The following is a 13,328-nucleotide window of genomic DNA, read 5'->3' as shown; positions in this document are numbered from 1 at the left end:
ATCAGTTCACTTAAATAAATTTTTACCATATCCCCAATTTATATGTAGACTTGCATTAAGTGTTGTGGTTGATCTGTCAGAAATATAAGAGCTCAGTGAGATGGGCCAGAGATGTTCCTTGGAAGCACCAACATGATTGGCTGCCCAAGGAGGACCCCAAGTCCAGTTCAAACTTGTGCTGGTTGGTTGGGGATGGTGGTAACTGGAAAAAACTACATTCATGAAACATCATCTGACTGGTGAATTTTGAGAAGTAGCAGCCACCTTGGGTGTTGAGGTCCATACCAACAGAGGGCTTATTAAGTTCAATGTAGGGGAAATGGCTGATCAGGAGAAATTTGGTGGGCTTAGGGATGGCTATTCCATCCAAGCCCTGTGTGTCATTATAACATTTAATGTAATGTCAATAGTTATTTACAAGAATGAGCCTAACTGACAAAGAGATTTGGTAGGAGTGTGCAAACATCCCCATTGTGCTGTGTGGCAACAAAATGGACATATTTTCTTTTAAAGATTTTATTTATTTATTCATAAGAGACATAGAGAGAGGCAGAGACACAGACAGAGGGAGAAGCAGGTTCCTCACAGGGAGCCCGATGTGGGACTCCATCCTGGAACTCTAGGATTTCGTCCTGAGCTGAAGGCAGATGCTCAACCACTGAGCCACCCAGGTGTCCCAACAAAGTAGACATTAAGGACAGGACAATTAAGGCAAAATCTATTGTCTTCCACTGAAAGAAGAACCTTTAGTACTATTGACATTTCTGCCAAAAGTAACTACAACTTTGAAAAGCTGTTCACAGGGCTTGCTAGAAAACTAAATGGAGACCCTAACTTGGGAGTTTGCCACCATACCTGCTCTTGCCCCACCAGAGATTATCATGGATCTAGCTTTGGCAGCACAGAATGAACCTGATCTAGAGGCTGCTCAGACAACTGCTCTCCTGGATGAGGACAAGGATGCTCTCTGTGAGAAAGTGCCCTGTGAGAAAGCCTGGGGTCAGAAGTCTAGTTTTATAGGCAACTGTCCTGTGATGTCGGGGGGCGGGGGGGAATGTGTTTGCCACTTTCTTACATAGCTGAATATGTAACTTTACCTTTGGGGTGCTGAAGGAGACAAATGGGCTTTGGAGTGAGTATGGTAGTTTAAAAAGCACCTTCATTTTTTGGACCTGCATATTTAGCTGTTTTGGAACGCAACTGTTTCCCTCCTGAGTTTCAGATATGAGACTGCTATAGTCCCATCACAATATCCAGTGGTGAAATCTCGTGTCACTGTCATTCCCATTCCTTTTCATTTAGAATCAGAATAAAGTTGTGTTTCAAATGGAAAAAAAAAAAAAGAAATATAAGATAGTCTCTAACCTTCAAAAGCATTACATTTTGTTGATGGAAACCAATATAAAATTTCAAGTCTCTTAACTGAATTTTACTTGAGCAGTTGCATACTCAATGCTAGATTTTGGGTGAAGGGGTAGAGGGCAGAGCTATGCCTTTGTGCATGTGTGTGTTTCATTTTGTGATTCCAGGGTTCATCTGTGATTTTCCAACGCTATTTATTCCATACTTTAGAATCTTAAGTTTTCATTCCAAAATTTACATTACTGACTTAGATAAAGACACACACACAAAGAACAAAAAGACTAGATCAAAAGGCCAAACCTAATAAAGGTTTAGAAACTGGTGTTTGTAGGAAATTACAGTGCATATATCCTGTGGCTAAACCCAAGGCAGTTCCTGTATATATGGTAAGCTGGTGAAATGCCATCTTAAGGCCATCCATTTAGCTAATGATCTGCCTTGGTAATATGGCACTTACAAACATATTTGTCAGCTGAACCTGGAGAATAGCTTGCCTTTTAAGAGCTTCCTGTGCGCCTGGCACAGCTGCATCTTCAATGTGAAGTGTGCCATTGAGATCCACCAAAACAGCTTTTAACGCACGGCGTGCTGCCATCCTTCATTCCCTAGGAGAGAGCAAATGAAATTAAAAATACAGTTTAGGAAACAATGGACAATTAAAAACGGGTAAGTCTTCAAAAATATCATTCATATCCAGAAAATACTTAGTATTAAGCTGCTTCTCTTTTAGAAAAGAATGTGTTTTTAAAAATCCAAAATCCATAATTTGATTCATGAAACTTTTAGAATGGTTGGTTTTTTTTTTTATCTTGAATTAAAGCTGTAGGAAGGGGAATAGTATTAAAAAAGAGAAGTTACTATTTACTTTCAGATTTCTTAAAATAATTCTTTGGTGGAACAATTCATTTGTTATTTTATCTTATTTTTTTAAAGATTTTATTTATTTATTCATGAGAGGTACAAAGAGAGAGGCAAAGATATAGGCAGAGGAAGAAGCAGGCTCCCTACAAGAAGCCTGATGTGAGGTGTTCATACCGGACCCTGGGATCATGCCTGGGCCAAAGACAGATGTTCAAGTGCCTGGGGAGTCACCCAGGCATCCCCATTCATTTATTTTAATATGAACAAATGTACTCTGAAGAATAGATGGATGGAAAACCTTAAACCACTGGCAAAATCTTTTTCATCTTTTGCTATATAAGATGAAAATGTTCAAGGGTACTTGGATGGCTCAGTTGGTTAAGTGTCTGACACTTGTCTTCAGCTTAGGTTATGATCTCCAGATTTTGAGATAAAGCCACAGCAGACTGGGGTGGAGTCTGCTTATGATTCTCTCTCTCCCTCTTCCTCTGCCCCTCTCCCTGCAGGGACATGTGTGCTCTCTTAGAATATATAAATAAATTCTAAAAATCAGAAAAGAAAGAAAGAAAGAAAGAAAATGTTCTAATTGCCCATCTCTACTATTATAGCCTGACATGACGTAAGTGGTCAAGGAGTTAGCAGTGTTTACAGGTCACTAATGAAAAGAAATTTCAAGCTATACAGTCATTTTAGTCAAGAGATGGGTTTCCTTACCTTAACCACATCCAACTTTCCTTTTGCATATTTTCCCCTTTAAAATTTGCTTATTATGAGCTACATTGTATATACAGTGGAGTATAAGGCATATGCATGGTTTAAAAATAACAGAATAAGTAAGAACACCGGGTAAGCTAAAGAGAAGAGGAGGGAACTTCATTTTTAGTTTTTTTAAAGCTTATTTTTTCTTCCATTTTTTGTTTTTATAATATTTCAGACATACAAACAAGTATCAAAGATATTATCCTATAAGTTCCCCCTGTGTACCTCCCCTGTAATCAACTGCTCTTCCCTCCACCAATTCTCGGCAACCATTGATATTCTTTGTCCCTAGTTCTTTTTCAGAATGTCATATGAATAAAATCATAGAATATGTAGCCTTTTGGGGTAGGCTTCTTTTACTTAGTAAAATGCAATGAAGATCCATCCATGTTTTTGCCAGAATCAATAAAGCTCATTTCTCCTGTTATTGAACAGTATCCCAAAATGTGGACATACCACAGTTTATCCATTCTCCTGTCGAATTTTATCTTGGTATTTCTGGTTTTCAGTGATCATGAATAAAGTAGTTATAAACATTCATGCACAGGTTTTTCTGTTAACAGAAGTTTTCAATTATTTGGGTAAACAGAAATGTAAAGTGTGACTGCTGGATCCTCTGATAAGCCCGAGTTACATCTTTAAAGAAGGACAACTATAGCTAATAAAGATATTTAAAAGAATATGCTACTAGCTCTGAAACCAATTCCAAAAAAACAGTTCCAAATATATCCTGAGCAATGACAGAAACTTGTAGTCTCCTACACGGACTACTTTGAAAAGTAAATACATATTTGTGGATGAATAAACTCTGGTATGCTTCTTTTTAAAAAAATCATTCTTGGAGTTGCACTTCCAATAATATAGCTGACTATGTAACCAAATTAGCTCTCCAAATTAAACTTAACAATACTAGATTAAAATACACACACACACACACACACACACACACACATTTGACCCCTGAAAAACATGTGGGCTAGGGAGGCTGACCCCTGCACAGTTGGAAATACAAGTATAATTTTTGATTCCACCTGAACTTAACTATTAATAGCCTACTGTTGACTAGAAGCCTTACTGATAACATAAACAGTTGATTAACAAGTATTTTGTATGTCGTATGTATTGCATGTTCTATTTTTACAATAAAATAAGCTAGAAAAAAGTATTTAAAAATCACAAGGAAAATACATTTACAGTATTACACTGTATTTATTGAAAAAAATCCTGTGTAAGTGGATGAGCACAGTTTAAACCCATGTTGTTCAAGGTGTATGTATATGTGTGTATATGTATGTGTATATGTGTATATGTGTATGTATGTATATGTATATTTGTGTGTGTGTGTGTATAAAGCCTCAAGGAGCAAGGAAGAAAATAAGAATTTCTTAGACTGAGTCAAAGCAAGAAGCAAGGAGATGAGTAGAATACTGTAGCCTGTTCTGGCCCTAAGAGCATTTGCCCACATTAAGTTATGTTTAGCTCCCTCTTGTCCCAATCCCTTTAGGAAACAAAAAATAAACCTCAGAGCCCACCTGAAGAGACAGATCCTCCCAATCTAAAAGCATAGCCTTCAGTGTAAGGATGAGCCAGAAATAAACCATCACTGACATTCCCACCCCACCCTGTCTCAGTCAACTACAAGAAAATAAACTGCTATGAAACTTGGCCCAAAGAGTAAAAGGAAGAAAGTGCCATAAAGAATGAGTAACCTTAAGCCAGCCCTGGACCCAGTCTGTAGACCAAATTCACATTACTGAAGATAAGTCATTAGAAAACCTTCAGGATTTTAATTACAATGATCTTAACTAGCAGGTGCCTGGCTGAAGTTAAGTGCAAACCCTCCTCATTACTTTCAGCCCAAACAGCCACAAAATTCCATAAATAAAATCAAATAAAATTCTAAGCATAATGAGTAAGTAACCTAAAGAAACAAAGATCATAAGAGAGAAGATCCTACAGAAACAACAGTGGATAAAGCAGTCCTGTAAGGGCTCCTGTGATAATGTGATTATCAGACAGATCACTGGATAGGCCTGATAGGCCTACATGTTTAACAAATAAAAGACAAGGCTGAAAAATCTGTGCAAAAAAAACCATGAAGAACTATCCATGTGCAGATTCAGAAAGCCCAAAGCATTCCAAGCAAGACAAATAAAAAGAAATTCATAACTGTACACTGGAAGCAAGGCAAAGATCCTGCAGGCAGCCAAGGGAAAAGACACATGACTTTCAAAGACCCAATAGACTGGTAGCTGACTTCACACCAGCAACAATGACAAGTCCAAATACATTAAAATAACATTTTTAATGTGCTGAAAGAAAATAACTGTCAACCTAGTAATATATTAAAAGAATTATGACCAAATTGGGGTTATCCTACTTAGGTTGGTTTATTTATTTTTTTTCCTTAGGTTGGTTTAAATTAGAAAACCAATCACTGTTGTTTATATTAATAGGTGGAAGAAGTAAAATAATGTCTGAGCATGTCAATTCACGCAGAAAAAGCATTGATAAAATTCAGCATGTGTACATGCTAAATACTCTGAGCACATAAAAATGGAAAGGAACTTCTGTAAGCTGATAAAGACTATCTACAAAAAGGCTGCAGCCAACATTAGTCTTATCAGCAATATACTGGAAATATTTTCTTTGAGATAGGAATAACACAAGGATGCTACTATCACCACTTCCATTTACCAGTGTAAATAATACCCTAGCTAGTATAGTAGGCAAGAAAAACAAGGTATAAGGATTGGAAAAGAGAAAACTATTGCTATTGATACATGTTATGAATGTATATACAAAAAATTCAAGATTCTAAGACAGCAGGAAAGTATAGCAATTAATATTAAAAATTATTTTCATTTACATGTCACTAAAAATAATTAGAAAACTAATTTAAAAATATTACTTGCAATAGTATCATAAAATATAAAGTTACCAGGAAAAGTCTAATAAAAGATGTCAACATTTTTATGTCAAAATTTAAAAACTTCAAAGAAGGGGCACCTAGGTGGCTCAGTGGTTGAGCATCTGCTTTTGGTTCAGGTCATGATCCCGAGGTCCTGGGATCGAGTCCCACAGTGGGCTCCCTGCATGGAGCCTGCTGCTCCCTCTGCCTGTGTCTCTGCCTCTCTGTGTCTCTCATGAATAAATAAATAAAATCTTTAAAAATAAAAAACAAAAAAACTTCAATGAAAGCCACAAAAAAGTCAAATATATAGAGAGGTACCATTTTCATGGATTAAAAGACCCAATATTGTAAAGATGTCAATTTTCCCTATAATGATCTATAGATTGAGTACAATTTGAAACACTATCTCAAAAAGTGTTTTGTAGAACTTGATAAGCTGATTCTAAAAGCTATATATATATATCACTGCAAATGGCCAAAGACAGCCAAGATACCTTAGCCATGACTGAAGAAGAAAAAGAAGGTGGGACCTTGCTTTACCTAATATTTAGATTTGATTAATGAGGTCTTGTAATTAAGATGTTGTGGTATCAGCACATAAAGACAAACTGATCACTGGAACAGAAGAGAGAATCCAGAAAACAACCCCCTACCCCATGTGTAGAAGCCAGACATGACAGAGGTAATTTCAGATCCATGAAGAAACAATGACATGGTCAATAACATTAGAACAATTGAATACCCACAGAAGAAAAAATTAAATTGCACTCCCCTATAACATCACACAAAGTTTTTCCCCCAGGTAGATGAAATAACCATCTGTTTATGGCAGCAAAAACTGTAAAGTTTTTAAGTAGGAGAATATCTTCATGACTTGAGAATAGGAATAGCTTTTTAAGACATAAAAAGCACTACCAAAGAGGAAAAGGCCAATGAATTCAATTGCTGGAAAAAAAAAGTTTTTTTAAAGTACTGAAAAGAGAGAAAGAGTGTGAAAATATACAGAGTGAAAAACAAATTTCCAACACATGTGAGAAAAGACCAGAATCCAGAAAACATAAACTATAAATATTAAGACAAACAACCCAGTAGAACAATGGGCAACATCTGTACTTAATAAAAAATGTTAACTTGAAGGTAATTAAAGAACAAAATATAAACAAGACTGGATAAACAATAAAAGAATTGTACTGTTTAAAAAAAAATAAACCTGTAAAACTAGAGCTAGCAAATGGTCATAATAAATACTGGTAATATTCATCCTTACCGAAGCATCCACATAGGCTTAATGTTACCAAAGTATTTAAAAAACCTGTATTTTTGCTTTCATCAGTTTCACAGAACACAATTTTTTTTTAAAGATTTTACTCGGGATCCCTGGGTGGCGCAGCGGTTTGGCGCCTGCCTTTGGCCCAGGGCGCCATCCTGGAGACCCGGGATCGAGTCCCACGTCGGGCTCCAGGTGCATGGAGCCTGCTTCTCCCTCTGCCTATGTCTCTGCCTCTCTCTCTCTCTCTCTGTGTGACTATCATAAATAAAAGTTAAAAAAAAATAATTCTAAAGATTTTACTCATCCATTCATGAGAGACGCAGAAAGAGAGGCAGAGACACAGGCAGTTCAAGCAGGCGCCCCACAGGGAGCCCAATGTAGGACTCGATCCCAGGACCTGGGGATCACGACCTGAGCTGAAGGCAGACACTCAACCACTGAGCCACCCAGACGCCCACAGAACATAGCTTTTAAATTCTAAAATGCTCTCTGGAGCATTACATATCTGAGAGTGATTGAGGCCTAGAAGAAAAAAAACCTGAGGTACCCCACTCCAACTTCAAAATATACTTCCTCGGGTATCTGGGTGGTTCAGTGGTTGAGCATTGGCCTTTGGCTCAAGGTATGGTCCCAGGGTCCTGGGATCGAGTCTTGCATCGGGCTCCTCGCAGGGAGCCTGCTTCTCCCTCGGCCTGTGTCTCTGCTTCTGTGTCTTTCATGAATAAATAAAATCTAAATACACACACACACACACACACACACACACACACTTACTCAATTAGCTCCACTACAGGCCTTGACCACTTCAGCCATGATCTCGTCTGAACTTTTTTAATACTTGTTACTTGAACTACAGGTCAGTATTTGATAAAATCAATTGTAAAATACATGTGTCACCTCCAAAAGACAGGCAAAGGCTTCAGAAGTAGTCCATGTCCCGCCATCTCCCAGTTTGAACAGGTTACTGGGGATATATCTTAGAAAGTAGGTCATCAACAACTCAGAAAGTCATCAATAACTGATAACGAACGGAACATATTCAATGCAAAGAAGAAAAGTAAATTCTCTCAGGCTGAAGGGAAGTCTTCAAGATACATCAGAAGGACAGACATCTCGTGAATACTGTGGTGCATCTCAGTCCAACAAGCCCTTGTTATCCTCAAAGCTGCTTTTTCCTACAATCCTTATGAGTGAATGGCCGCCCCAGCAACCCAGATGTAGCCACCAGGCTCTCCCCACTGCTTCCTCCTATTCAGTCAAATGCCAATTCGTGACACCTCTACGTCCTTTGAATCCACTCATTTCTCTTTATCGTTACTAAAACTATCTTGGGTTTTGAAATCACCTCTCATCTAGCCTGTTTCAACAATTCCCTAAATGTCTTCTCTGCTTCAAATCTCCTTATTTCCAGCCCCAAATCCATTTCCCGAAGTGAAGTAGTGAAGTCCCAGAACTAAGGGGTTGCAAAGCGCCTGGGTTTGAAGGTCAACTCACTAGCTGGGTGAACATGGGCGATTTTTTTAACCTCTCAGAGGTAGGTTCTACAGTGTTTGAGTATAAAGAATTACTCCCATTTCTAATGGTTGGTAGGACAATCAAAGAAAGTTAACACATGTATTGTGAACAGTGTTCTGCACACAGAAAGGCTGGGTTATGTACCTGGGGGTGGAGGGGAGGGTACATGATGCATGTGGTCAAGGACTACAGAAACCACAGGATATACATGATGCAAAGCCCTAGAGCATCAGAATAACCTGAGGATCTGAGAAAACATTTTATACCAAACCTAGTATATGCTCTGGTTTATCATTCAAGTCTTGTGTGTCTTATAAATATCTAGAACAGGAGGTTTCAACAAACAATTTTCTCCTGGGAGGTTAGGGCTTTGTAGAAAATGCCTCCTAGACCTCCCGGAGAATACAAATTCTCTTTTCTTCCCTACGTACTTCCAGTAGAAGGTCTGGAACCACTGTATATGCACTCAGTAAATGACACTATTATTCGGTCACTAACCAGTTAAAAAATCTTCCAGTTGCTCTGCACTGCCCTCAGGAGAGAGTGAGCGATGGATACTGGTGTGCAGAGCCCGGCCTTACCTCTCCAACTCCTCGGTCTCTGCTCCCACAGCAAAGTTTCACGGCACTGCAGGGGCCTACCAGGCCTACCCCTGACCTCCCTCATCGCTGGACTTCTGTCTGGAACCACTTTGGTTCTCGGCCTCCTACCACCCCCGTCCCTGCACCCTCCCTTTCTCTGGCCAACTCCTGCAGTTCATAGGTCCCAGATCAGCATCCCTTCCCTCTGGCATTGAGGAGTCCGACTCCTCTTCTCCCAGGGCTGGGCCAGGAGCCCCCCCCGCCGCCCCAGTGTGTTCCTATTATCCCACTTATCACTGGGTCCACCAGAGTGTTAAGCTCTCTGAAGAAAGAGGAGCAGCGTTGCCTTTTCCGCTGCACTACTGATCGCTCAGGGCAGGATGCTGAGTTAACCCAGTTCGTGAATCCCTGTCTCCGTAACGTCTCGGCACTGACAACGGCGATCTCCTCCATCTCCTGGGTGGGAACGGGCCCCAGTGCACCACTCGGGACCTGGCCTGACTGACCGGAAGAGGTGCCGGCTTGGGAATCCAGTCCAGGGGAAGGTCCACCACACCCAGCCGCTGGGTGCCCCCGAGCCCGCAGCCCCGCCCCCGGCCCGCGGGGAGGGGCCTGGAGCCGCGCGCATGCGTGGTGGCCCAGCAGCAGCGAGGGGCGGGACCGTCGTCACGGAGGGCGCGCGCGGGTTGGTCCGCGGCCCAGGAAGGGGTGGCCTGAGACGCAACGGCTGTGTCCCCGAGCTCTCTCACAAAGAAATGCCGCCTCCGCACGGGCGAGAGGTCGCCCGTCCCACAGCGGTTCCTCACCCCTGCTCCGCACGCCGTCCTCAGCAGTAGCCCCGCTCCCAGGAAAGTCAGCACAGCCCCGCCGTCCGCAGCGTCCTTCACGTCAGTCCGAAGCCGCAGGCAGGCGGCCGGAGTCGCCGGAAACTGGGCCGGCCGCCGCACCGGAAGTCCCGCCTCTCCCCGGCCGGGCTCCGCCCCATCCGCCCACGGCCCCCTCCCGGCTGCGGGGGCGCGCTCCGGAGTCTAGTCTCGCCCCTTCAGCACCTTGGAGGTGGGAATGTTGCTCCTGACACCTCAAGGGCGTGGCGTGCTTAGCCGCAGATGCAGGAGAAACGGCACCGCTGCCTTTTTGCTCAGCGGCTCTTTCCCCTTCTAGAGCCATTGGTGAATCACGTGTGGAGTACCTTTCCTTGCCGCACCCTCCCCTCACTGCGCCGGTCATGCCCATTCTCGAGGGGTAACTCAGAAGTCGTCTTGATACTCTCCTTGAAATACCCGATCTCTGAAGTTATTAACTGCTTTGCTACTGGACTAGCACCTGGCACTCGTAGCTGTTAACCACCCTCTCAGGCACTGAAGTTCCTCTTTTCCTACGCCAGCTATTGCCAAACCTTAGGCTGCCAACTCGCCAATCCTGCCTGGCGTCCCTAGAGGATCAGTATCTGGAAGTGCGGGGAACCATCTCCCTCACTGCTTGCTCCCCTCCCGCGCACATGCTGGGAGTCTCTTTGATCCACACGGCCTGCTTTTAATCCAAAGCCGGTTATCCTATGCAATCTCTATGAAAAACGACTAGATGAAACCCTAGCTAGAGCAGTCTGACATAACGGGATACACACTCTGGTTTACACATAGGGAACTCCTTGATTGGGGATTCATGCTGCTAGAACCCATCCAACATCCCCTCTTGTCCGGTGCTGCAGTCTGCCACGGTATGATAGAACTCTTCTCTGCACTGGTGACCCTCTACTTTTCCTCCTCACTGAATCTGGAGGTTGGTTTCAGTTTATTCATATTTGTTGTCTATTTTCTATGTGAGGGCATACTTGGTTGAAGCAATCTGCTCCTAGTTTCCCCTTCAGAACTAAGAGCTGTGACCAGACTAAAACAGCACTGAAGGATTTTAAGCAAGTGGGTAATATTAATACTTGCAATTTTCCAAATGCTTACTCTGGCTGCAGTATGGAGAATGGATGGAAGAGGGGCCAAATTGTACGCAAGACCAGGTAAGCTACTGCAGGGCTACAAGAGAGATGCTTAAATTTATGGGGAAACAAAGCAAATTCAAGAGATCTTTAGGGGGTAAAATAGAAATTTTTGACAGATTAAATGGCAAGGGAGAGGAAGGCATCAAGAGAATTACTAAATTCCAGGCTTGACCTATTTGGTAGTATAAACAATGGCGTCATTCACTATAACGTGGAATAAGTGAACAGGACTAATGACTTCCCCTCAAAAGTCTCAAATGATTTTGCTTGCCAAAGGGCAAGATGAGTTAAGAAGGGATAGGATGTCTAAACAGATGGTGACTACACTTATAGAGGTAAGCACCACACAATGTATAGAACTGTCAAGTCACTATGCTATATACCTGGATGTATTAGCATTGTACACCAACACTACTTCAATAATGAAAAGAAATGTTATTGACAAAGAAAAAAAGGAGGCATTGAATTTGGAAAAGAGAAAGATGGTGCAAAAACACAAAGAGGGAATAAAGCCGTATAAGAACTGAAATAAAAACAAGATTCCAAAACTCACCTTGATCAATACCCTTGGGCATTGCCCACTATGTGTCCCAGGTCCTTGCACAGAATGTTTTCACAACACCTAGCATCTAATGATCAATCAGGGGCCAAGAAAAATTTCAGCAAAAAATAAATCCATTTTGCTTAGTATCAAAGTTTTATTATCTGAAATAACTTTGAAACTATGAGGCACTGAGAAAGTGATTTATTTCACCAAAAACACTTCGGGAGAACAATTCTTTGGTTGAGGTACATCTAGAATCAAAGATTAGTGACCTGGAAAAGGTATACATATATGAATTACCTGGAAAGTTCTCTTCTAAAATAGTTCTTAACCAGTTTTACAGATGAAGCAACTGAAAACTGAGGTCTTACGAAGTTTGTCTTAAGTCATGATAAAAGGTTTTGTTTGGCATTTTAGAAATATCCTGCCTCCCATTCTTTTTACTACAAATACATTGCTTTCTCTCAAGTCATTTCATGAGTACATGTACAATCAAGTGATAGCATATACCCGTAGACTACAGATCACACTGCCTACTCTAACTAGAGATTTTTTTTTAAAGATACTTTTATTTTTTTAAATTTTTTTTTAAATTTTTTTTAAAGATACTTTTAAACTAAGTTTTGAAAACTTAAGAGTTTTGTGGAAGTACCTTAGGAAGGATGACAAGGGTAGGGTAGAGGTTGAACCGTGGGCTTTTGGGCCCCATCCCTGCTTCAACTAGAAATAAATAAATGGACTGCTCTCATCTGTTCTAGATAGTGTAGCATTACAGTTTTGTGTTATCCCTTTTGGAATCTGGTTCTAGCATTAATGATCAAAACTTGAAAACCACTGTACTTAATTAAGGACCCGGGTATGAATCTGGTTAACATCTACACTTGAACCAAGATCCTTCTTGATAGGTGAGAAGCATATAGACACAGGATCAGAATACATAAGGACCACCAACATTTCGGATATTTAGAGTATAGAATGATCACCAATTGTTAACAATGAGAATGGCTAAGGGGGAGGATGTGAGCAGACAAGGAGATATTCAAGTTACTGTCAACTAAGATACTTATAGTTATGGAATCTCAACTACTCTGGAGAAATCAGGACTAACCTGTGAAAGCTTATAGACTTCCCTTCAGGCACACTGAAGCTAGAACTGTGGCCTCCAGAGATGAAACATTTTTATATTTAGTGTTTCACTCTCCTCAGAACCACTTAGCTACAGAATACTCAGATGCTGCCCTGCTATGACTGCTCTCCAATGGAGTCTGAACTTGGATGGTATCCTGCTACTAAATGTGCATGAAGGTATGAAGTTTTACAAGAACATGGCATCAGACCAAGGTCTCTCTTTTCTTTCTTTTAAAAATTCTGTATGGCCTGTGGAGAAATGGGAATGCTCTCAGTTAACTGTATCTGTTGAATCTGTTGAGTGACTTAAACTTGGCCTCAAGCATTGGATCTTTGTGAGGCCAAAAGAACACTGCTTCTAAGTGCCAGATATGTTACTTATTCACATAAGCCAGATAATC

The 13,328-nt window shown here is 41.1% G+C and overlaps 1 protein-coding gene and 1 pseudogene across 4 annotated transcripts in view; one reads left to right on the top strand and one right to left on the bottom strand.

Moving 5' to 3' along the window:
- Window positions 1-10,212, bottom strand: part of HDHD2 (haloacid dehalogenase like hydrolase domain containing 2) — a 36,071-nt gene extending 25,859 nt beyond the window's left edge. For 2 of the 4 annotated variants that reach the window (XM_055323814.1, XM_055323816.1), the window contains exons 1-2: window positions 10,069-10,211; window positions 1,820-1,967 (exon numbers count right to left, since the gene is read on the bottom strand). Coding sequence is in view for 1 of the 4 variants with exons in the window: in XM_055323817.1 (XP_055179792.1) it covers window positions 1,857-1,957 (101 nt within the window). In the remaining 3 variants the exon portion in view is untranslated. Of the gene's footprint in view, window positions 1-1,819; window positions 1,968-9,768; window positions 9,832-10,068 lie in introns of those variants that run through there. The other 2 variants (XM_055323817.1, XM_055323815.1) reach the window with 2 other exon arrangements.
- Window positions 137-1,079, top strand: LOC129508989 (GTP-binding nuclear protein Ran-like; annotated as a pseudogene).
- Window positions 10,213-13,328: the final 3,116 nt, after the last annotated feature.

The sequence above is a fragment of the Nyctereutes procyonoides genome, unplaced genomic scaffold (assembly GCF_905146905.1).
Source record: "Nyctereutes procyonoides isolate TBG_1078 unplaced genomic scaffold, NYPRO_anot_genome, whole genome shotgun sequence".
In the NCBI taxonomy this organism is placed as follows: Eukaryota; Metazoa; Chordata; class Mammalia; order Carnivora; family Canidae; genus Nyctereutes; species Nyctereutes procyonoides.
This window is presented reverse-complemented; position numbering and strand designations above follow the sequence as displayed.